Source organism: Merops nubicus, unplaced genomic scaffold (genome assembly GCF_000691845.1).
Source record: "Merops nubicus isolate BGI_N331 unplaced genomic scaffold, ASM69184v1 scaffold2796, whole genome shotgun sequence".
In the NCBI taxonomy this organism is placed as follows: domain Eukaryota; kingdom Metazoa; phylum Chordata; class Aves; order Coraciiformes; family Meropidae; genus Merops; species Merops nubicus.
Genome location: NW_008614165.1, coordinates 22,994 through 46,314, shown reverse-complemented (window position 1 = coordinate 46,314; position 23,321 = coordinate 22,994). Strand labels below are relative to the sequence as shown.

Genomic DNA, 23,321 nt, shown 5'->3' with positions numbered 1-23,321 from the left:
CCAGCCTCTCCCGAGTGGTGCCCAGTGACAGGACCAGAGGCAGTGGGCACCCACTGAAACAGAGGAGGTTCCTTCTGAACACCAGGAGACACTTTTTCCCTGTGAGGATGACCAAAGCACTGGCACAGGTTGCCCAGGGAGGCTGTGGAGTCTCCATCCTTGGAGATACTTGGAAGCCACCTGGACATGGTGCTGAGTGACTGGCCCTTGGGTGGCCCTGCCTGAGCAGGGGGCTGGACCAGAGGACCTCCAGAGGCCCCTTCAAACCTCCACCACTCTGGGAGTGGTACCAGTAAATACCAGCCTGTAGCAGAGCTGAGTATTCGTGCGTGGGCCGTGGGTGATAAGCTCCACAAGTGGCACTGGCACTAAAAGACACCACATGATGGTGCCCAGCAGAAAAGACCAGAAGTGTCCAGTAGGTAGATGATGTAATTTGCTGGCAGGAGGCTTGAGTTCTGTCTGAAAAATTTTGAGATTGATGTACACCCTAAAGCATCAGGATTAATATTTCTTCCAAACCAATGAAGACTTTCTGTATTTTTATAATTGCCTGCATCTTTGGTTGCAGTGGAAGTCCATGTCATCAAAAACTTGCCCATAATTTCATTATCCACAGGATGCTTCGTAATTAAGTTTTTGGTGGAATACAGATAAAGCTCCTAATCTGTCATCTTCATGCTGTTCTTCTGAGTCGTGTCGCCTTTCATTTCTGCCCTTTCTGATGTAAAACAGTAATTCTGTCAGTCTGCCTGGGTAGATTTCCACCTGCTGTATGTGAAAACATAAACATACAAATTCTAATTGAGGCTGTGAATAGAAATGAAATTGTTGCTTCCTTTTTTCCTAGTTTCATGCCATGCAAAGACTCAACTGGAAAATAGTAGATTAAAAAACTCAGGTGTTACTTTCCATTGAATATGACTATACTGCTGTATATTAATTGCACAAAATATGGTGATAGAGGTAGTTAATAGGTACCTAAGCAACGTTAATGGCTAACTTATTTTGGAAATGTGGTCATTAGCCAAGTTTCTCTTACTAGTCTTATGACTGTAAAGGCTGTTAAATACCCTGCTGCTTGGATTTTCACAAAGCATAGCTGGGGAAAGCAACTGATTCTCAAACTTTTCTGCTCATAACTTCACTTTTTACCTATACTTCTAGACTTCCAGTGACTCCACTTTGACAACTGTGCTGTCATCAGGCTTGCAGCCCCATCATGGTCCATCAATTTTAGGAGATTTAGTAAGGGAAAAGGCTTGCTGATTTGGTTTTGTGGAGGCTTTTTTTGGTGTTTTTTTTAAGTGATGAACACACTGTCACTCAGTGTCACATGCACTTGTTTTGAGGTTGTTGTTTTTTTTTTTTTTCCCCTCTTAAGTATGAGCAGCATGGTGCCTATTACCTACTCCAGAGCTGAGCAAATTGCATTGACCCATACCACTATACAGGCTTGTAGAATCACAGAATCATTCTGGTTGGAAGAGACCTTTAAGATCATCAAGACCAACTGTTCCCCCAGCATTGCCAGGTCACCAGTGAACCATGTCCTTCAGCACCACATCTACAAGGCTTTTGAACCCCTCCAGGGATGGGGACTCTACCACTGCCCTGGGCAGCCTGTTGCAGGGTTTGACAACCCTTTTGGGGAAGAAATTTTTCCTAAGATCCAACCTAAGCCTCCCTTGTCACAACTTGAGGCTGTCCTCATGCTTGTTACATGGGAGAAGAGACCCACCCCCAGCTGGCTCCAACCTCCTCTCAGGGAGCTGTAGAGAGCCAGGAGGTCTCCCCTCAGCCTCCTTTTCTCCAGGCTAAACAACCCCAGGTCCCTCAGCAGCTCCTCACAAGACTTGTTCTCTCCCCTTCACCAGCCTCATTGCCCTTCTTTGGACATACTCCAGCCCCTCAATGTTCTTCTTGGAGTGAGGGAGCCAAACCCTGAACCCAGTATATGTCTTTCTTGGAGTGAGGGACCCAAACCCTGAACCCAGTACTTAAGGTGTGGCCTCATCAGTGCTTAGTACAGGTGCATAGTCACTTCCCTAGTCATGTTGGCCACACTATTTCTGATCCAAGCCAGGATGCTCTTGGCCTTCTTGGTCACCTGGGCACACACTGGCTCACATTCATCTGACTGTCAGCCAACACCCCCAGGTCCTTTTCCACAGGGTGGTTTCCAGCCACTTGTCCCCAAGCCTGTAGTGTTGCCTGGGGTTGTTGTGACCCAGGTGCAAGTCCTGGCACTTGGCCTTGTTAAATCTCATCCCATTGGCCTTGGCCCATTGATCCAGCCTGGCCAGATCCCTGTGTAGATCCTCCTACCCTCCAGGAGATTGATACAGCCACCCAACTTGATGTCATCTGCAAGCTTACTGAGGGTGCCCTTGACCCCTCATCCACTAATAGATACAAAAGAGAACTGGCCCCAGCACTGAGCCCTGGGGAACACCACTTGTGACTGGCCACCAACTGGATTTATCTCCATTCACCACGACTCTGGAGGTTTTCAGGCACTGATTTCACTGATCTTATTCCCACATCTCAATTAAATGGAGTTTGGGGCTTTTCATAGAAGTAGAGTAATGCTGCTAGCCAAGCCCTCAGAATTTAAACTTGGGTAGCTGAAAATATAAAAGCAGTTTTTCCCTGCTGTGCAGGTTATATATTTTAAATGGAGCCTAGAGGTGCAAGAATATTTTATCAGATTCACAGATATCAGCCTAAGAATGACTTGCTTCAGCCAAGAGATGATTCCTAGTTACAAATATAAACTGGGAGCTGTGGTAAGACCCCGTTCTGCAGTCGGGGAGAGACAAAGTCCAGATCTGGATTTCCAAGGAGACTGTCTTCCTTAAGGCACTGTGATTTAGAGAGGGTTTGGTGGAAGTGAGTCTGAGGCTGAGCTGACAAGGGTCTTACATAAACCCCCATCTGCCAGCACGCCCAGGAGAGCGCCTGCAAATGTGGGACACGCCGCAGCAGCAGATCAGCTGCCTGCTTTTAACAGTGCAGCAAGGCCTTTGATGACATGTGGTATTTTTATTACCAGCTTTTGTCACATAATGCGGCCGGTTGCTTGCTTTTTTTTTTTTTTTTTTTAATAGCCAAATTCTCTAATGGTTTCCAAAAAAGCCAAAGCTGGTGAAACCCTCCCTTCCTCCACATCCAACCCTTATTTCCTGAGCCCCACCAGGCAAATCAGGTCTGTGGTGTGGGTCTGAGGTTCTGGAACCATTCAGGAAAACCCTTTTAAGATGTTTCAGCTTTCTAAAATAGAAACCCATCTAGGCCATGTATTTATTATACTTTAATAGCTTTTCTTAAGCCCTTGTCCCAGGGGTAGGCACAAATGGCTGCAGCCGCTGAGGTTACTCACAGGGTTTGGATCACAGTTAAGTTCTGACAAATGATCTCTGCTATGGTAAATGTGTTGGTTTCCACAATTTACTATAGAAACAGATGTGAAACCTACTGAGGCTCGCTGGGGCTGCTGGAGGGAAATGATAATATTTCATTTAGTCTAGAAATTTAAACATAACCATTTGTCACAGTGAATTTATTCCTTCCCAGGCAGCACCTGACAGGTGGAGAAAATTTAAAGCCGCCTTCCTAACCACTGAGTGCAAGGCTAGAGCACATGCTGGGATTTTTCTCCTCAGTCCTCTAAAGCTTTCTGACTTCTGTAATGATGGAAATTCCTTTCCTTTCTAGGGTGAGCTGTATGTAGGGCCTGAGCCAGGTACCAGAGGGGGGAATGAGCTATCCTCTGAAGTGCAGGTCTGTGCCAATAGGAGGGAAGCAGCTGGAGCACTGGGCAAGGGTGGGGAAGAGTAGGAGCCCAGCTTTGGCAGCAGCCTGTGCTTGTATCAGCTCATTTGGGTCAAAACCCTGCACTCTGACAGACTTCTCTCTCAGCTGGCAGGTTTTGCTCTTGCAGCTCTCCAGTGCACCACCTGCACTTTCTGTGGGTAGAAACTCCCCCTCTAGCTATGTTCCAGAAAAACTAATTAGATGGTTGCTTTATTTGAAAGATCTTTCAGCTATTCAGGGTGGGTTTTTTCCCTTCTTATTTTCTACGGTTAAGAAAAACAGGTTGTAATCTTTTTAGCTTCATGGAATATTTATGTCTGTCAAAGGTATGAGCCTCTGGGCATAAACCAGCCCAGTAAAGTGTCTGGTAGGGGACATGGTTGCTGAAATGAAGTAAAGATTACAATTGAAGTAAAGGTTAAGCAGCTGGAACACGTTAATTTTTTAAAAATTAATGTCTGCCTTCCAGTATGGAAAGGATGAGACAATGTGACAGGTGTGGTCTCGTTTACTGAAGTTAGCTTTTGGTTACAAAGAGGAAAAGGAGAAAGTCTCAGGATGATTTTCTATTTTGCAGTTAATCAATAAACATTAGCAGTTTGCAAGAACAGATGTAATTTAGAGTCACAGCTACTGTATTTGAAATGATTACTGCAACTGTTAGATAGAGAAAAGAAGAAACCCTGGGTGGCAAAATACTTGTTCTTTCCATTTTCCTTTTTTTCCCTTGGGAAAGGGCAGCTGCCCATAAGTGTCAGGCAGCCTGCAACAACAGGACCCACACAGGCTTCCAGAAAGACATCCCTCCCCAGCTGAGTATCCTGTGGTGATCCTGCAGGTCAGGTCAAAACATTCCCACATTATCCCATGATATATTTGCTTCTGTAGTTTAGGGGATTTATGTTTTTTTTACAGTCTTCCTGTAACTTATGTATTTTATTTTTAAAGGGCAGTGATAACTTTTCTTCTTTGATATGAAAACCAGTGTGTTACTTAAATAAGACAATAAATAACCCATCTGCTCTCTTTCCAAAACCTCTGTGGTGGCTGATTCAGACTCTGTGCTGTCTCTGTAACCAGGTTTGGTAGATAACTTGCACTCTATTTTATGTGCATGTTAAGTACTCTTGCAGTGCTTCTGTTTCTTCCACTGAAATGTTGGCAGTTTTGGAACTACCTCTAGGAAAAAAAAAAATTACAAAATACTCGTTTATTTTTTAATTTTCTGGGAAGTTCAGAAGCTGAATTGAGACTGATCATTCAGTTTCATTAAAGGCAAAGCTTGAGTGCCTAGAAGTGAGAAAAATATTCTTTTAAAATAAATAAATACAGCTGTCAGACCTCTGATGTGTTGCTTTAATCTCATAAAATGAACAAGTAGTTAGCAGACATTTAACTATCCATTCTGAATACATTAGTGAGTACTTAGAAAACAGATCAAATGACATATTGTTAAATTTCCTGGAAAACCCTCTGTAAAAGTGGAATAGAGTATTGAGAATTTGTTTATACTGCTGATTCTGGAACATTTAAACAGAGAAATAAACCACAAAATAGCATTTTGAATATGCAGTTATTTATATGTAAAAGGTCATTCCTGTAAAGCCACAACCTTTTAAATCTTTCATTTGCATTTGTCTGTGTGCAAGCTTGCCTCTTCTTTGGTCTGCTGCAATTTTGGTCTTGCTGTAACATTTTTCATGTTCTTGTTGGTATGAAAGCTTTCTTTTTCTAATCATTTGTTTCTCCTCACAACTAATGCTCTAGGAATTCCTCCTTCTAAAAAAATAAGCTGTCCTGAATTCAACAAACAACAGTGATTTTGGTACAAATGGAGTCCTTACAGTCAGTAATGTTTTCTGTGCTGTAGCTTAACAGACCTGCTAGGTGGTTGGGTTTTCTTCTGTGCATAGCCCAGTTTTAGGAGTATTAAAATTTCCATTTATAGTTTTTCTATTGGCATGCTATTATTTGAAGTACTTTAATACTCAAAATTTAATATTTTTTTTTGCAGCATTTAAAGACCATCTTTAATAGAACTATATTCAAATAGTATTTTGATTTAATTTTACAGTATTATTATTCAAGTCATAAAACATGCAGTAAGATACCCAAACAGCATAATTCAGCAGATGTCAAAAACTAAGCTTCTGTTTTACTTGAGAGTAATTCCACCATCCATTTATTGGCTCATTTTCTTTTCATTGGCAGAATCTGAAGAAGATTCAAGAAATGGACAAAGAGGCAAGTGATGAATCCAGCACAGATCTTGATGACTTAAAAAATGCTGACTGGGTAAGACAACAATTGAATAGTGATTCAGAATCATTTCTAGTAGCTTATATTTCTTCCTAATGCTCAGCTAAAGTTGTTCTATGTTAAAATCAGTGTCTCTTTTTTCAATATATGAATTAATAGTTACTCCTGACAAGTTAGAACCAAATGGAGTCTCAATCTTCCTATGCAGACAGGTGATCAATACAAGTATACAAGCATTACATTTTTTCTTTAGACTTTTTTCATGGAGAAGCTTTTCCAGTGGTGAAAGAAAAATGTTATAGGGCAAATCAGAACAGGAAGTAGTTTGGTTTATTTTGTAGTTACTAATCTTGTCAGTTCATAGAGGAATGTTGTCAGGTTCTTAAAAGTACTTTATTTCAGTCTCCCAGTTTTCTGTCCACCACCTGTTCTTCCTCCTCTCCAGCCATTCTTGCTGCCCAGGAGATGAGAGGGAGCTGTTAGTGTGGTGCTTTTACAGGCAGAGAAAAAGGAAGTTGGGTATTAGAGAAGATACTGCTAGACCTTAGGATCTGGAGTCCATTCCAAAATTGCTGTTTGAATAACAACTCCTGGGCAATTTTGCAAGAAAGTTCTGGGTCTAAGGAGGAAAAAAGTTGTGGATTCCATCACTGTTTTAAGTCACATAGTATTAGCTATAAGTCTAGAATATTTCTTGATGTGCTTGCAGTATACTTGAAATGGGAATATAGGTGTATGGTGTAAGAATTTCAAACCTTTTTTCTGTATTAACTTAGAGATGTATTTCACTTGAGTTGACACCCTGCAGCCCTGCTGAGATGCAACAAAGCTTTGTTACCTTCACAAGGGTTAAAAATGGGCTTGTATAAAATAAAATGGGTTTGGGTTGATGTGTTAAAAATAAAATAGCACAGCTGTATATAGTGGTGGCCTGAAAGGGGAATGAAAAACTTCTGTTTGATCTGAGGTGGTATTGAAGAGTAAGGTACCCAATGAGATTTCTCTCTGTCTCTCCTCAGGCTCGTTTTTGGGTGCAAGTGATGCGAGATTTACGGAATGGAGTGAAGCTGAAGAAGGTTCAGGAGCGTCAGTACAACCCCCTCCCCATAGAGTATCAGCTCACCCCCTATGAGATGCTGATGGATGATATTAGATCCAAACGCTACACCTTGAGAAAGGTGATGGTAAGTCAAGAGAACCACTTGTCAAATCTGAAATTTTCTTTTGCTTTTTTGTCTTATGTTCATCTCTTTTTTTTCTGAGAACCTTGAAATTACAATTTCATTTTGATAGTAATGTTCAGGGGGTTTACAGGACACCTTAAATTTACATAGTACATTCAGGGGGAGAAGCATGAAACAACAAATGTTGTGTATTTTCTGTTCCATATGGCAGGCTTATAAAATTCTGGAAGACTTGCCTACATGTCATATGCTTGAATAAGTTACTTGTGTTGGTTTTATGATTACCTTAAAAGTCATAATCAAAAGTTCTGTCACACTTTTCACTGAGATATTGTTTTAGGACATTCTTATTTGGGAGAACATTATCTTGAGTTACAGCATAGTTTTTGGAATTCCAGAATGTAAAGTGCTACCATGTTATTACCTGAGGAACCCTGTGATGGGAAAGGAAAACCAGCAGTGGCTGAAAACTTGCATTACCTACTACCTATGTTACAGTGTTTGGAAAATCATGTTGCCATGAATTTGCAGGGAATACTCTTATGTAAAAGATTTTAATTCCATTTATAGAAGCCGAGCTTGTTTTCAGCATCTCCTATTGCTGCTTCCAAGTCAAGACAATATGCCAAAGCAAGCTGGAGAGTGTTGATAGTTCTCCTCCTCCTAGATACTCATAAAGGTGCAAGTAAGATTGACTTGAGGCAATCTTTTTATGAGAACCTATTTGATATTTACTGGTGTGTCCCTGTTCTTTCTTTCCTTTTGGTTTATACTGTGTTCAACATCAAGATGTTCTTTTTAATAAGCTAGCCACTGATATAAAGGGCTTCTTACCTCTTATGGGATTTTTTAAACCCCTTTGTCAGAGGCATGTCTTTGGTCGATGTCAATATTTATACCTTGCACTTATCTTTCCTGTTATTAGTTACAGTGGAAACATTGTCTTAGAATATTCAGTGTTCAAATGTATTTGCTTTCCTGACAAAACCTCACATAACCTTTGTTTAGTGAGAAAGCTGTGAAAAATTGAAAGATGGGAGTGTGTGGGAGATGGGAGAGACAGAAAGCGTGTAGTTTGTTCTGACAGAGATCATTAGAAAAAGGAATAAAGGAGGCAAAAAATTGGAACGGCTACCTGGGGAGCAAATAAATGAGTTCTGTTACAAATATAAATGCCTGTTATGTATGAGCTGAAAGTACATTCCTAATCAAGATATGGATTTAGACTATCAGGTTGCATTTATTTTCTGCAGCAGATGTCACATAAATGTGAACTCACTAGAGTGAAATACATACCCAGGTAATGATATTATCTGTCTTGCCACTAACAATTCTGAGAACTCTGCTAAGTGTTCCTACTACCTGCTGCAGGAGAGGAACAGTCCCCTCAGGACCTGGATTACTGTCTGCAGTCAGGATAGTAGTTTTGTTTGAATGGGAACCCCTGGGTCATCTAATTTTGCTTTTGTCAGACTAGCCTTTAATTCATCTTCTGCTGAGCAAGCTCCTGCCTCTTCAGAAGAGATTTTCTTCATTATATTGGTAGGTCTTCAAGGCACAGCTGCTCCTCTGCTCGTCCAGACTCTCACTGTATATGAAATCCCCACAAGCATCTATTTTTGTCCTGTTATCTTGTCTACTACAGAGATTATCCAAAATGATCTCTGGGCGTAAACATGAGTTGGGCTCACAGTCAGCTGCAGGTACAATACCTGTGGCACTGTCTGTGATGCAATTGCTGGCTTAGTCTGACAGCTGCTCATGACATTGGGTAAGAAAAATAACTTATTACTTATTAGAAATCTGAAATTCAATAACTTGGATTCTGCTGCAGGGTCTACTTGAAGAATGTGCAAAGCATGCACAGTAGTAAGAGTGCAGCTTGACATGAAATGTGTGGAGCCTGCAGGATTCACACAGAATTCCAAGTTTAGCTAAACTGCATAAGTACAGTGTCTTTAAGCTGACCGTCACGGATCAAAGCTGGTTATATATACACATTCCCATCAGAGAACACTGTCATGGTGCTTGAGAAGAGGAGAAAGGGACTAGAATCCTAAATCTGAATATTAAGGCAGCCTCGTAGAGGTGGATCATGTTTCATTCTATCAGTCAAAATGGATGTTTGGCAAAATTTTTATTAAAAGCAATTTTTGGTTTAAATTTGTAGGTAGTATTTTTAGACTTGGTAGCTTATGAAAATGCATTGCTACTGATGATAATGACTTTAAGTGTAATTTTTTACGTAAATGAGATGCAACATGAAGTCTTTGCTGTTCTTCATATTAACACAGAGCTGTGTTTAAACAAGTAGCTTGATCTGTCCCTCTGCTCAGTAGTCTGAGTGGAAATTAGGAAAGGAGCAGATACTCCTATTAGGGGCATTACTTAGGAACTATTTTGGTGTTTCAAACTATCAAAATTGTTGAGCTAACAGATGCCAGCAGCTGGAGCTCATCTTCTGTCATGGTGCAAATACTCAAAATGTTTTGAAGATGTAAAATGTCAAATTCTGGGCTTTTTATAACTAACTGGTTTCATTAGTTTCAATGACGTTGGCATTGCTATTTCAGTACGTATGAAAATGATTTCATGTCTGTCAGCTCTGTGTCCCTCTGATACAAGAGTCCTTGTTTCTGTGGTTGTTAGGGGAACAGGATGACTTTAATTCTGGCATTTTATAATCTTTAAATATCTACCTGGAGAGATTCAATAGCCTTTTTCTCCTGTGGAGCTCCCACTACTGGAAAGTTAAAAACTGTGAATGTTGGTAGAGGCACCACTTAGAAACAGGGAATCATAAGAACTAAATTACTCTTGAGCAGTTCTTATACTCAAGAAACTTAGGGCTCTTAGGTGACTTATTCAGTGGATGGCTGCCAGATACCTTCTGTGTAGTACCCAAACTCAGCATGGTGTTGCATAACAGTTACATTCTTCATAGGTAACGGTGCTCTGGCCTTCATATTTGACCTCTTCACAAGTACCTGTGATGCAGGGGTAGTAGCCTGGCCACGTTGCAAAAAGGGAAATAGGTATACAGATTGAAGCTATTATTTTTGAAAATAGTGAGTAATTTCACAGGATCATAGAATATGTTGAGTTGGGAGGGACCTTTAGAAGGTCCCATTTAGTCCAGCCCCCCTGTAGTGAACAGGGACATCTGCAGCTAGAGCAGGTTGCTCAGAGACCTGTCCAACCTCACCTGGAATGGTTCCAGGGATGGGGCTTCTACCACCTCTCTGGGCAACCTGAAAGATTTCTGCTTTCTCTCTAGTCTAAATCTCTCCTCTTTTAGTTAAAAATCATCACCCCTTGTCCTGTTGAAAAAGGCCCTGCTAAAAGACTGTCCCCATCTTTCTTGTAGGCCTGCTTTAAGCACTGGCAACCCCAAGCAGGTCTCCCCAGCTGGAGCCTTCTCCTCTCAGCTGCCCCAGCCCAACTCTCTCCTGCTGGGCTCCCAGCAGAGGGGTTCCCCCCTCGGGGCATTGCTGGGGCTCCTCTGGCCCCGCTCCAGCAGCTCCCTGGCTCTGCTGTGCTGAGGACTCCAGAGCTGCCCCAGCACTGCAGGGGGGTCTCCCAGAGCTGGCAGAGGGGCAGGATCCCCTCCCTTGATGTGAATATCTAATCTGAGTATCCTGTGGCATGGTTGTTTGAGTATTTTAAACAAAATATTCTGTATATAATCATGATATTTGGCATGCTCCAGGACTTGCATTAATTGCAGTAAGAGTGTGCGTGGGCAGTGTCGTCATGAGCAAGATTTCAGATGTTTCAGGTGGACATAGAGGGTGGGAGGAGAAGACTTGGATGAGTTTGTGCAGCTGGACATTGCAGAGTCTGTTCTTTTAGGCACAGGTCTGACTTGGTTTTACTGAGTGTCATTCAGCTGCTTTAAGCAGGGGACTATCCTTTTTCTATTTCTGCCTTTGTCACATGTTTCTGCAGAAGTTTTGGAGTCATCTTAGGTAGAGCAGTTCCTAACTGTGCTTCAGGGGGAGGTAGCACTCTCCTACTTAATGCTGTCAGCTTTTATAGCGAGACAAATAAAGGGCTGAGGTAATTGATTAACTGTGGTAAGTGATGTAGTTTTGGTGAGAGTCGTGTGTGATGGACTTCTTGCTTGGCATCACCACTTCTAAAGCTTGGGCTTCAGCCAGAGGTTACCAAGGTTACCATTTGCAGTTATTTTTAACTGCAAATCCATATTTATATATTAAAATGGGATGGTACCAGGTTGTGAGTGAGTAGACGATTACGTGGTAATTTTTCTGTGCTTTAACTGTTTAGATCTCTTTATTCCTGGTTGATTTTTGTAATCATTGGTTATGCTTCCCACACACTGCCAGTTTGAATACACACTGCTGTGCAAAAGCCATTTCACACATGTGAAGATTGAGGATAGTTTTAAGTGTTTGGAAGTATCTATTTAAATACTAGTTTGCATTTGGGGCCAATCTGGTATGTAAAAAAAAGAAAAAAGATAATTTTGTTGGTTATTTTTTTTTCCCCCCCCTGCATGTATCGTGGCTGCATCTGTGCAATATATCTCTGATTTAGACTTTAATCAAGAGCCATGAATTTTAATTGAAAGTAAAAGATGCATGTGAAATGGCTCATTACAGAGAGTTTGTTTGAGTAAAGGACTAGATCTAGTGTGGACAGAGAGGATGGGAGCTTCCTTTCAGTGGCCTTCACATCAGCATCTTGTTTTGGTACCAAGTATGAGGAGGTAACTTCTGCCAGCAGCACTCTCACTCTTGGCTGCAGCACATCCACTTGTTTTGCCACCAGCTCCCCATGTACCCTGTGGAAAATCACTTAAGCAAATCTTAAATTTCTCCTTTTCCAATGAAATAGGAATACTGGAGCTAATTCTACCCTGGTGGCATTAAGTCAGGGTGTAGAGTGCCCGGAGGTGAAAGGCTCAGAGCCATGTATTATTTATTCCCTATTGTCATGCAGAGGGCTGCTCCCAAAGGCTGGAATGGGGATTATCAGTTTACAAAATGGCTCTTCTGGTGGTAATAACTCTCAACTTCAGCTATCAACTTTGACATCTGATGAACAGTAACCCCGGGAAGAGAGACTTCTCATTTCATTAATGATCCCACAAAGCACGCTGGCCTCAAAAAGTGTCTGTCTTTAAACAGAAGAAATCAATCACACCACTTAAAATAATATTCTCCTCATCATAAAATGTCAAAGCACTGTTTAATATAAACCTTTTCAATTTTAATTTTTCTGCACTTTCTTTTTTTTAAGATGATGCATGTTGCAGTTTAGCAGCTTGGTATTCTGTGTCAAACTATGAATTTCACTCTAAGGAAACTAAGGAGGTGGGGGGGGACAAATGGGAATTTGGACCATGTCTGGTGTAGGGTACCTCCAGAGAAAGACCCCAGGAAAGCAATTAAATGTTCTCCAGGAGGGACTCTGCATCCGCTTCCATACCAGGGAAAGGATGAATCTTCTTTGGGAGGCTGTCACTCTGCCTCAGCCTGGAAACAGGGCATGTCTGAGATGAGCAGAGCTTGAATGGGAGCTTCACAGCATTGCCAAAGCTCAGTTAGGGGTCATATTCAGGTGACCTTATGGGCATTTAAACCCATTTCTTGACTGCAGCATTCCTTCTGGTTAGCAAAAGTGCATGTGATGTGACAAACCAGAGCTGTATCTTTACCTTTCTGGCTGGAGACCTTGTATGAGTTGAATCTCTCCAAAGAACAATGAGCAAACTGACCCCTAAGAAAGGAAAGAAAAAAAAAATTTAAAGTGCTGAAATTTGGACACTGGGTGTAAGAAATATAGTATCCTAGAAATTTCTGTTGAATTGGAGGACAGGGCTGGTACCAGCTACTGTGTAGTAATGGAAGGTACCAGAAGGATGTCTGGCATAGGATGCTTCCCCGTCCCTGGCAGTGTGCTTGGGCACTGTGCTGCATGAAGTCTGAACCTAGCAGGTGGATTTTTTTTTTAAGCAAAGGCATGCATTTATTCCCAGCCTACAATTTGTAAATTCTTCATAGTACAGGAAAACTCCCGTTGCTTTCTTTTCTCTCCTGTACCTCATTTAGGCATCAGAGAAAGAAACATCTGTCTCTCTGGAGAAAACCAAGCAAACAAGCAAACAGCCCCCACCCATCCCTCTTCTACAGAAATAGCTGATGTAGAGTGAGGAAACACTCTGCCTGTACTTCTGACCACGTGCCATGGCATTCTAGTGGTTTACTTTCTAGACATATTAAACTGTGTTTGACACTTGAGTAATCTTTGACGTGCAGGTGAAGAGGTGGCTGTGAAATCATGCTTGGGGCTTACCCCTCCTTTTGCTGGGATTTGCACACAAGGGAACCTCTTCATGGCCAGAGCAGCAGAGACAAGCAGTAAACACCAAAAACCCAAAATGAACATTTTTTTATCCATTGCTACAAGCAAATCATTGGTGATTGTGACAGATACAGCTTTCCTTTCATATCAGTGCCTGAGAGATGATAGAATCAGAGAATTGTCTAGGTTGGAAACGATCTTTGAGATCATCAAGTCCAGCTGTTATCCCACACTGCCAGGTCACCACTGACCCATGTCCCTCAGCACCACATCTCCATGGCTTGGAAACCCCTTCAGGGATGGGGACTCCACCACTTCCCTACGCAGCCTTTCAGCTGACAACCCTTTTAGTGAACAAATTTTTCCTAATATCCAACCTAAATCTCCCCTGGTGCAACTTGAGGCTTTTTCCTTTTGTCCTGTCACTTGTTTCTTGGGAGAAGAGACCAACCCTCACTTGGCTCCAGCCTCTTTTCAGGGAGTTGTTGAGAGTGAGAAGGTCTCCCCTGAGCCTCCTTTTCTCCAGGCTGAATAACCCCTGGTCCCTCAGCCTCTCCTCACAAGACTCATGCTCTAGACCCTTCAGATGGTAAGGAGATGAAGAAAACTGGGGCCTTAAAGAGCATCCATGTTTTCTCAGAGGGAAAGAACAGAGTATTAGAGGCTGTGTGATGGTTGGCAGTGAGACACGGTTCAAATACTTATTCTTAAAAATGATGTTGGCAACTCTTCCTCCAGGCACGATGGAATCTTCATCTGCATTCTCAAATAGGCAAATGATTACAGCCTTGACATTTGATTTAATCATTTCAAAATCCTGAGTATTGTCTGATGAGAGGTGCTGCTGTTGTGGTTATTCTGCAGCTATCTGCAGAGCTGAAAAGCTGCTCTTGGCATTTTTGCTGGCGTGTGCTCTGCATATGGATCGTTCTCTGCTCAGGGCTGGTGGGATCTCCCGCCTGGTGCAGGTGTCGGAACAGTGCAAGCTCTGTCAGGGTTCTTGTGACTTTTCAATTATCTCCTCAGCTGCATGAATACCAATGCAGAACATGGAAATAAAATATTTCACTTGCTCTTTTCCAGGTCAACGGTGACATTCCACCTCGATTAAAGAAGAGTGCCCATGAAATAATCCTGGATTTCATCCGATCGCGGCCTCCGTTAAATCCCGTACGTAATCCAGCGGGCTTCATTACAAAAATGTCTCTTTTAAAGCACATTTGTGACCAGGGAATATGTTAAATAGTAGGTGTTCTGACATAGACTTTCAAAAATACTGTCTTTTGTAAATAGAACATGATCTCTTGAAAGAACAATCTGTAATATCTGGCACCAATTAACAGCTGCTATTACCAGCAGTCCTTTGTCTCTGTGAAACCATCATGAATTGGGGAAAAATACAATCCTCTTTCCAATTCATATGAGTTTTACAATTGACTGCATGTAAAATCAAATCACAACATTCTACACTTCTTTTTGTAAAAGAGTGTACAATCATCTCCTGTCAAGGAAGGACTGGTCTATGTAAATATGATTATCTTTATATCTCAAGGCCTCGGCAAGAAAACTGAAACCAACCCCACCACGGCCACGCAGCCTTCATGAGAGGATCCTGGAGGAAATCAAGGCAGAGAGGAAGCTACGTCCAGTCTCCCCTGATGAGATAAGGCGTAGCAGGCTGGGTAAGCACATTCCTAGTTTTTACCTGCAGCATCCACAGAAAAATTCCCACGTAAGCCATGTCTGTGAGGTGTCAGGGAAAATAAAATTATCCTCATCCCTTCAGAAAAAGAAAGAACCTCCAGGCTTTGCTAGGGCTGTGCAGTCTTTGTGCTAAGTTATATTTAAAATTAAGACACCATATGGTTCAGCTTGATTCCCTTCAAGTTTTTAATGTAAATATTTGATAAATGTAATGGCATTATCTTGTTTGTTGCACATGACAGTGGATGTTAGATTTGCTCAGAATGGAATGGGCACTGCTTCTCCCCAGTGCAATATTCCTACATACCTGCAAGTATTCTTCACGTCTGGTTTTAATTATTTTATTCTCTTTGTTTCCTGTTGTTAACATTACTCTTTATTTGAATTTAAAATGCATTTTTATTTTGTTTGATGAATCTATTGCTTTTATTTCAAGTCTAAATATTTGCTTATTATTATTATTATGGAGCATATTTTTGTATATATTTTCAGTGGGCAAATAACTCCAACTTGCACTGCAGTGCACATTCAACAACCCACTATGAAATTACACAAATGCTGTGTTCTTCAATGACCATCAATTTGCTTTAGTTCAATGGTTCTGATGACAAAAGCATGACAAATACAGTCTCACATTGTGCATCTCTTCAAGAGCACAATACTTATCTGTATCAGAAAAACTAAACTAGCTGGATTTCTGAAGAGCAGAAGTGGCATCTTATGGCTTAAAATCATGAAATAATCCACATACGTACTCCTTGTCACTGTTTTTTCTCAAATTATTTTGTGCTTGCCACACGTGCTCAAAGGCACTCGTCCAGATTCAAGTGGGCTGTGACAGCTCATTGTCTCCAGAGAAAAACAATTTCATAAGTCTTGCTTTGTTGCCTTGTTTTTGAAGTGCTCGGCAGAGTTTGGTGAATGCTTGGATGCATTTTTAAAAGCATGATCTTTGGAATATTGTTTCTTTGGCCCTTCTCGTTTCTGCTTTGGATTCAGTTTGTGCTTGCTGTGTTGATTAAAGTTCCTAACAGGACTAGACATTTTTCAAATGTAGGAAGCTTGTAAAAACATGAAATGATTCCTTACTTTTCTTTCAAACATTCCATTTCACTATTTTATGTTTTGCCTCTGGGAAGTATGTTGTCCACTCAGGAGTAGCAAATTTGATCTAATAGGTCTTTAAAATTTCTAACTGATATCAATGGCATCAAACTCATTTAGTAAACAGTTTCTAAAAACAATATTAAATTTTGGAATATTACTGGGCTGGTTTTGGGGCATGGCCTCCAATGGGGGATATTTGTCTTCCACTGATTCTTCATTTTCTGTTAAAGAATTAAATTTTTGAGTTTTGGAACTGTGGTAGTTCCCCTTCAGTCCAGTGAATTGTTTGGATCAAATTCCATGTTCCTGGAGATGTAAAAGGGGATGTACACAAGTTTTATTTCCCAAGTGTTTATTTGCTGCTGGCATGAAGAAGAAAAAAAGAGCAAAGGCCTTGAAGATAATTTTTTATGTTGAAACATGAGATTTTGTTCTTTGTCACACTGAAATGACTGTTATGGCCAAAGCTCCTTTTAGATTACAGTGTGTGTGTGCAGAGTTGGGAATGGAGTAAAGCTGATGACATTCATCAGTATGGTACAGATGGGTCAGCCATAGAGTTTAGATGACCACTGAATGGAATTTACTGTAACATCATGTAAGGTAATGAGGTTTAAGGATTATAAATCTAAGTAGAAACAACATGTGGGATACTTGCACCATCTGGACAGAAATATTTGTTTCTATTAAAAAGAAGAAAAGGGAAGAATGTTAGAGTGAAGTATTTGGGAGTAGAAGATAAATTGTATGTCCATGTCCCAGAGTTACTCCTTGTCACTCAGTTTAGAGCAGCCAGGAGCACAGCCACACTTGACTCTTGGGGCAGTGGGTGCTGGACTCTTGCAGTTCTGCTCGGGGATACGGGTGGACCTGTGGCCTGTGTTTCCCAGCAGCCACAGGCCATGTCCCACTGCTCTGCACAGCACAGGAGCACAGGTAAGATGGTCGTTACCCTGAGCTGCTGCTGAGAAGAGTCACCCCCTGGCTGGCCACTCTCCATCTAAAACTGGAAACGGGAGTTTAATCTTGGAAGCTGTTCTCACAAAGGGAGAGGTTTGAGTAGAGGAATTGGGAGTGAGCTTTCAAATGACCTCATAAACTCATCAGAGCAAGCTATGGAGGCAAGCACAGCCTTGAGGGACATGTCCTTTTAAATAAAGGCATGGATTTGTGCCCTGAGCAAGTCGAGCTAATGGAGCTTGGAGAAAACTTGGTTTCATGTAGGTTTTATCAGCCTTCAGTTAGGGCTCAGCACTAGGTGATAAACACTCAGGCTTTAAAATGTATGTGCCTTGATGCTTGAAGTTCAGGTGGGGGTTTAGGTGCTGTTTCTGGAGCTGCTATCTGTGGCTGATGTTGTCTAGTTAATGAACTACAGGAAAAATACCCTGTCTCCCAGATTTGCCACCGAGTCAGCCACCTACACAGAACTTGTCCCAGCACAACCTGTTTTTAAACATCATTTAATGCAGTGGTGTCTGTGGCTGGCAGACCCTTTCATACCAACTTGTGTGTTTATCAGCTGTCAAGTAAGACAGATAAGCTGATATCAGTCAGTTTTGGTGTATTCTTGTACCTTTTTGTCACTGGGCTTGGCCTACTTGTTTGGATTAGTGCATCAAAATTTTGTTTTCAGTTGGGAAATGTTTTGAGTGTCTGCTCCCTGAATTACACTAATTGGAAATACAGATATTTCTTTCCAGAAATAAAGAACGATCTGAGCACATTCTTATCTAGGAATAAAACTATTCAAGGCCCAGAAAGAAGGGGATAATACTATGGATATATTCTAAAGGCTAAGTTCATCTAAGGTTTTAAAAAGAACAAGAGTCAGCACAAATCACACTGTTTGGCCTTTTTTTCCATCCTCTTCAAGGAAAGTACTGCTCAAGCTTAGCTTGAGTGTCTCTCTTTATTAGTTTAATTATAATCACTGGAGATTATGCTTAAAAAAATTGGAAATATCTTTATTTCAGGTCACTGAAACTTGTGTGAAATGTGGCTTTGTACTTTCAAATTATTTTCAGCTTTTTCTCTCTTGCTCTCCTCTGTTTTCCCTCTCCCCGTTCCCTCTTTGATGGCTTTTTAATTGAAAATATTCCATTTGTAAGATAGTTGCCTCTTGTTTTGGTATTTGCTTTATGAAATTCCAAGAATCTCATTCTACAAGTATACAAATATATTTATAATGACTCTGTTTGCAAGTCGCATTTATGCTACTGTAGTTTATAGACTTTGAGCTTTACTACAGTAAAGCAACAGTATGTCTGACACATTTTGGATTTAGGCAACAGAATCCAAAATGTCTCCAGTGGAATTAATCTTTTGTTTTCATTACCCCTCTGTTTTTCTAATAGCTGAATTGTTTTCTTTTTGTTGTTTTTGTTTCTTTTTTTGCAGCAATACGGCCACTTAGCATGTCTTACAGTTTTGACTTGTCAGGTAAAAGGTGCAGCAGCACCTGACGTGGTTATTGTGCTTATTGTGAAATTTGTTCCATCTGTTTGTTGAATTTTAAGAAAGAAACTTGAAGGGATTCTTCCAAGATATGGTCAGTGAAAATAAAAATTAATTATTTATTAATATTTACATTTCCTTTGCCACAAAAGCATGCCTAGGTATAGGAAACAACCATATTTCACCTGAAATAGAGTGCTGGAATTCTGTTTAAATAAATAGCCAAAATAAGGTGGCCCAGAGCAATGCTAAACTCTAAAAAGGATTGCAAAATACAGTGTCACCTTCAAGTCTGATATACTCATTTATTAATCTGACCTTTGTGTCTTTACACTCACTTCTTGACTTAGACCATCTTTTCCAGTATTTCATTTTTCACAAGGATCCAAAAACTAGTTTTGGATTCATCTACCTTTCTAGACTTAATAAAATACACCTATAAATACTAATCTAGACAGGAACTGTCAGTTCTACATGGTATGTTTATAGCAAATACTTTGTGAGTTGTGAAATCAAAAATGTTTGCTTAAAAGCAGCTAAACCTTCCTTCTTTACTTGTTAGCAAAATAAATTGCTGAGGTTAGCTGGTACTAGCTGATGCAGAGGATTCAATACCTCGTTCATCAACTGTCTAATATCAAATTTAAATTTTCCTCTTGGTGGCCATTAGTTAGGATGTGCAGTAACTTCATGAACATGTTATACTCCAGAGACAGCAACATCAGGTGGAGCTTGTGCCTACTGGCCAAAAAATAACTCAGTTTCTCCCTCATTGTACACTATTTCCAGGAGGGCCAGGCCCAAAGACTCCATCACTGAGACTGGAAATATCTTCCACTGGCCTCAGAGGTTTGTCTGCTGAGGAGAGCTCTTATACTCTTACCTAATTTCTCTGCTCCCTCTCTTCCCCAAGCTCCCCTCCAAGCCTGTGACTCACGCTCTTCTTTTCCTGCTCATTTATTCACAAGGCAGCCTGCTTAAACCCATGGAACCCTGGAACAATTTTTTTTTTTTTTCTTGTATTAACCAGGTTGATTTTTCTGCTCTTTGGGTGATGCAAACCTGCTTGCTTACCTGATCAGATGATCAGCAAGCTGGCTGAGGTCAGGTGATGAGCGTGGGTGGCTGGGAGGAAGGAACAGGCTCTCCCCATCAGAGACAGTGGCAAGCTGTTCATCCAGCTCAGGGCCTTTTGTGAAACCTTACACTCAGGCATATTGTACAGCTACTGCAGCTGCCTGGTGGGATTCAATTTATATATGTGCTTGGTGTCATGTTTTACTCCACTGAAAGCTGCAGGGTCCCCAGGGGACTTCAGGCAAACTTGCATTTTTAAAAAGTATTGCCACTTCCAGATACTCCAAAAGTCCTGTTAGTTTTAACTCTATAAAACTGAATGTGCCAGTGACCAACAAATGAGAAATGTTTAGTTCTGTCCTTCTACATGTGTCTGTCTGCTTCTTCTTTTGCCTTTTACTTCCAAGAATCTAGAGACATCCTCATTTGTTTAAATCCAAACAATGTTTTGTAAAAGCTCCCCTCACAATCCATAAATTCATTACCATGATGTTTTTGTTTTAAAATAGTTTCATAACAATCTATGCTGTATTTGGATTTGCTCGTTTTGACTGACCACTGAAGAACTCTTCCTGTTTTCTTTATCATTCTTCCAAATGTGATTGGTTTTGTTTTTCCAAGTCCTGTGTTTCTCAGTAAATAGTATGCTACAGCATGACCGAGTGATCTGGTAAATTGTCTTCAGGAGTAAATTCAGGATGATTAAAACATTCCAGTTAGGTAGATGAGAGACACCACATGAGCAGTACAAATGAAGTGGGTGGGTTGGGATGTCGACAGCGAGCTGATAAGCAGTAGTTTGGATGTTGTTGCTTTGTGTGCTTTTCCTTTTTGCTGTACTTTGGGTGGGGAAGCTCCACTGTGCTTTCATCACTGGTTCCACATGCTTGCTTTTTCACTGCTTCACTGCTCTCTGCTTGATGGAACTGCTGGCATGTAGGAACACAAACCAGCTGCAGAATGAAGTGTAGTTGGTATGTGATGCTACCCAGCTCCATGGATGTGCCTGCTGTTATCCCAAAGAGGAGAAGAGGGGTGCCTGGGACCTCCTGGTCCACTTCTGTTTCTTACTGGTAGATCAGGAGGAGGAAGTGGTAGCTACCTGTGATAAGAGTTATCCGAGAGGTACTCGGATACCAGCTAAGGACCCACTTCCTCTAATAGAAATTTAGCTTAAAACTTAATTTTGATGCTTTGTGTTGGGTTCAGCTCAAAAGATCAGTCATGCCCACTCTTAACACTCAGGTTCTTCCCTCAGAGCTACATACGTGGCTGCTTTGAAGTTGTTACTTCAGAAACAGGTGGTACATTTTGGGGGTGGAGGGAGTGAAAGGAGAAAAGAAAAAGGAAACTGAATCATGATTTAACCCTAAATTTTATAGAGGTTTTCTCTGTCATGCCCAAACCTGTGGAATGTGTATCTCTGTTGTAAGGTGATTTGTATCACTGTTGGCTTTACAAAATCTGTGTCAGCCCAGAGTGAGGAAGGAACTCCACCAGGTTCTGGTAATCTTTTAATTTAGCTAACAGAAGAGTAAATGTGATGCAGACACCAGCAACAGACTGGCAGCTTGGTCTGCTGATTTATTAGTTCTCAGGTTTGACTTCGACATATAAGTCCATTAAAGAGCACATCCCCTTATTATCCATCTATAATCTGTCCCAGAATATTATCATCATACCAGCAAAAAGTAAAACTGTATTAATTGGCAAATCCATTTTAGAATACTTTTAAACTCAGTGTAAAAATTGTAAGGTTGAGGAGTACATCTGCTCTGGGGAATAAAATTCAGACTTCTGTTGTCGTTCCTGGCCAGGGAGAGCTGGTTAGGAGGCAGACAGCATATGGTTACATGACCACTGTGGTTTGCATGTAATCTGTGGTCTGCTTAATTCCTTGTTTCGTAAGAGACCTAATCTTACATGTAAATAAAGACACATTTCATATTATCCTAGGGTGTTTTTTTTTTTGTCTCCCCTTTCTTCAGGCTAGTCAGGGAAGGTCAACACAAAGATAAACTAATCAAATTAAGACCACCTCTCCTTTCATTTCCCTGTTGTAATGAGAGCTTAGAAGAAGCTCCAATGAAACCAAACATACTCAGCCACTTTACAGGTGCTGTTCATTGTGCTTGCTGCTTGAAAACAGAAGTGACACTCTCCACCAGTGTCTGACTCTAATGAAATCTTAACCCCAAGCTGTTACTCACACAAGCCTTTTTTTAATACCATTTGAATCGTCGTCAAAACATTTAGTTTTTTTATGAAATTAGAGATTGTGAACCACAACCCATTAAAAAAAAAATTTAGAATTTTGTTTCAAAGAATTGGCTATTAATTTCTTCTGTCATAGTGATTTTTGTAAGCGTTAGTCTATTTGTTGGTTCTGACTTGTTTCTCTTTATTAATTTTACCTTGTTTGTGATGATGTATGATCTATTGTCACATGGTAATATATTGACAAATTACATCACTAAAATAGCTTACAGTAGCAATTTTTTTGTCTATATCTGCTAAGAAATTCTGGTTTTAATTTTGGAGCAAGTTATTTTTGTTGAAAGCTCTTTGCTGAAACAGTAAAATTGCATGGTTCTTTCCTTAAATTATGATAATCCATTTGTTCATGTATATCTAGTACTGTAAATTTTGGAATGGTGAACTGGAACACTGCTGACAAAATGGATTTCATAAGTTGGATGGTTTTCTAATTTTGCTTTAGTGCTTGTGAGTTGTAAAACTTACTCCCTGTTCTTTTCTTAAGAAGAAAAAATGGTGATAAATTACTTTTCCTTCTGAAGAGCCCTTCAGAACAAATACTGTGTTGGATTGTCTTCTTGATTCGCCTAAAGCTTCTCTGGTGTTTCAAGAAGACTTATAAACCAACATATGAAGAACTCAACACCATGCATGAGCAACTCTTACATGCGTGAATGTAAATAACAGCTGCTTTAGGCTTTGTAGATACTGATTAGCTACATAAATTACCTTCAAAATGGATCAGAAATTTCCGTTTCTGAGGCCTAAAGAAATTGTGTGTAAATTCTTGGGGAGTGGAAGCAACAAAACCAACCAATCAACAACAAAACCCAACAGAAAACAATGTCTGAGGTACCCTGGATATCCGTTCCATCACCTCCCATAGCTCTCATCCACGTCTGGTGGATGTTCCCTCCTCTTGTCTCTCCTCAGACCTACTGTGTGCTTTATGTTTTTGGAAGGAGGGCAGTACTATTTGCCTTCCAATCGTTTACTTTCCCAGTGAGTCCAACAGTACTTACAGGCCACTCTTCACCCTCCTGACCGTCAAGCAGGGGAGTTAACACCCAGGAAGTTTTTGGGAGGAGGGACACCACCTTTGGCTGTGGTGCTGGTGGTGCTGCTCCATTG

General features: G+C 40.8%; 1 protein-coding gene across 1 annotated transcript in view; it reads left to right on the top strand.

Moving 5' to 3' along the window:
- Positions 1 to 23,321, top strand: part of SPIRE1 (spire-type actin nucleation factor 1) — a gene marked incomplete at its 5' end in the record, with an annotated part of 45,982 nt that overhangs the window by 4,946 nt on the left and 17,715 nt on the right. The window contains 5 exons of the mRNA XM_008942111.1: positions 6,028 to 6,111; positions 7,095 to 7,259; positions 14,673 to 14,759; positions 15,142 to 15,271; positions 18,801 to 18,842. Of these exons, the coding sequence (XP_008940359.1) occupies positions 6,028 to 6,111; positions 7,095 to 7,259; positions 14,673 to 14,759; positions 15,142 to 15,271; positions 18,801 to 18,842 (508 nt within the window). The remainder of the gene's footprint in view (positions 1 to 6,027; positions 6,112 to 7,094; positions 7,260 to 14,672; positions 14,760 to 15,141; positions 15,272 to 18,800; positions 18,843 to 23,321) is intronic.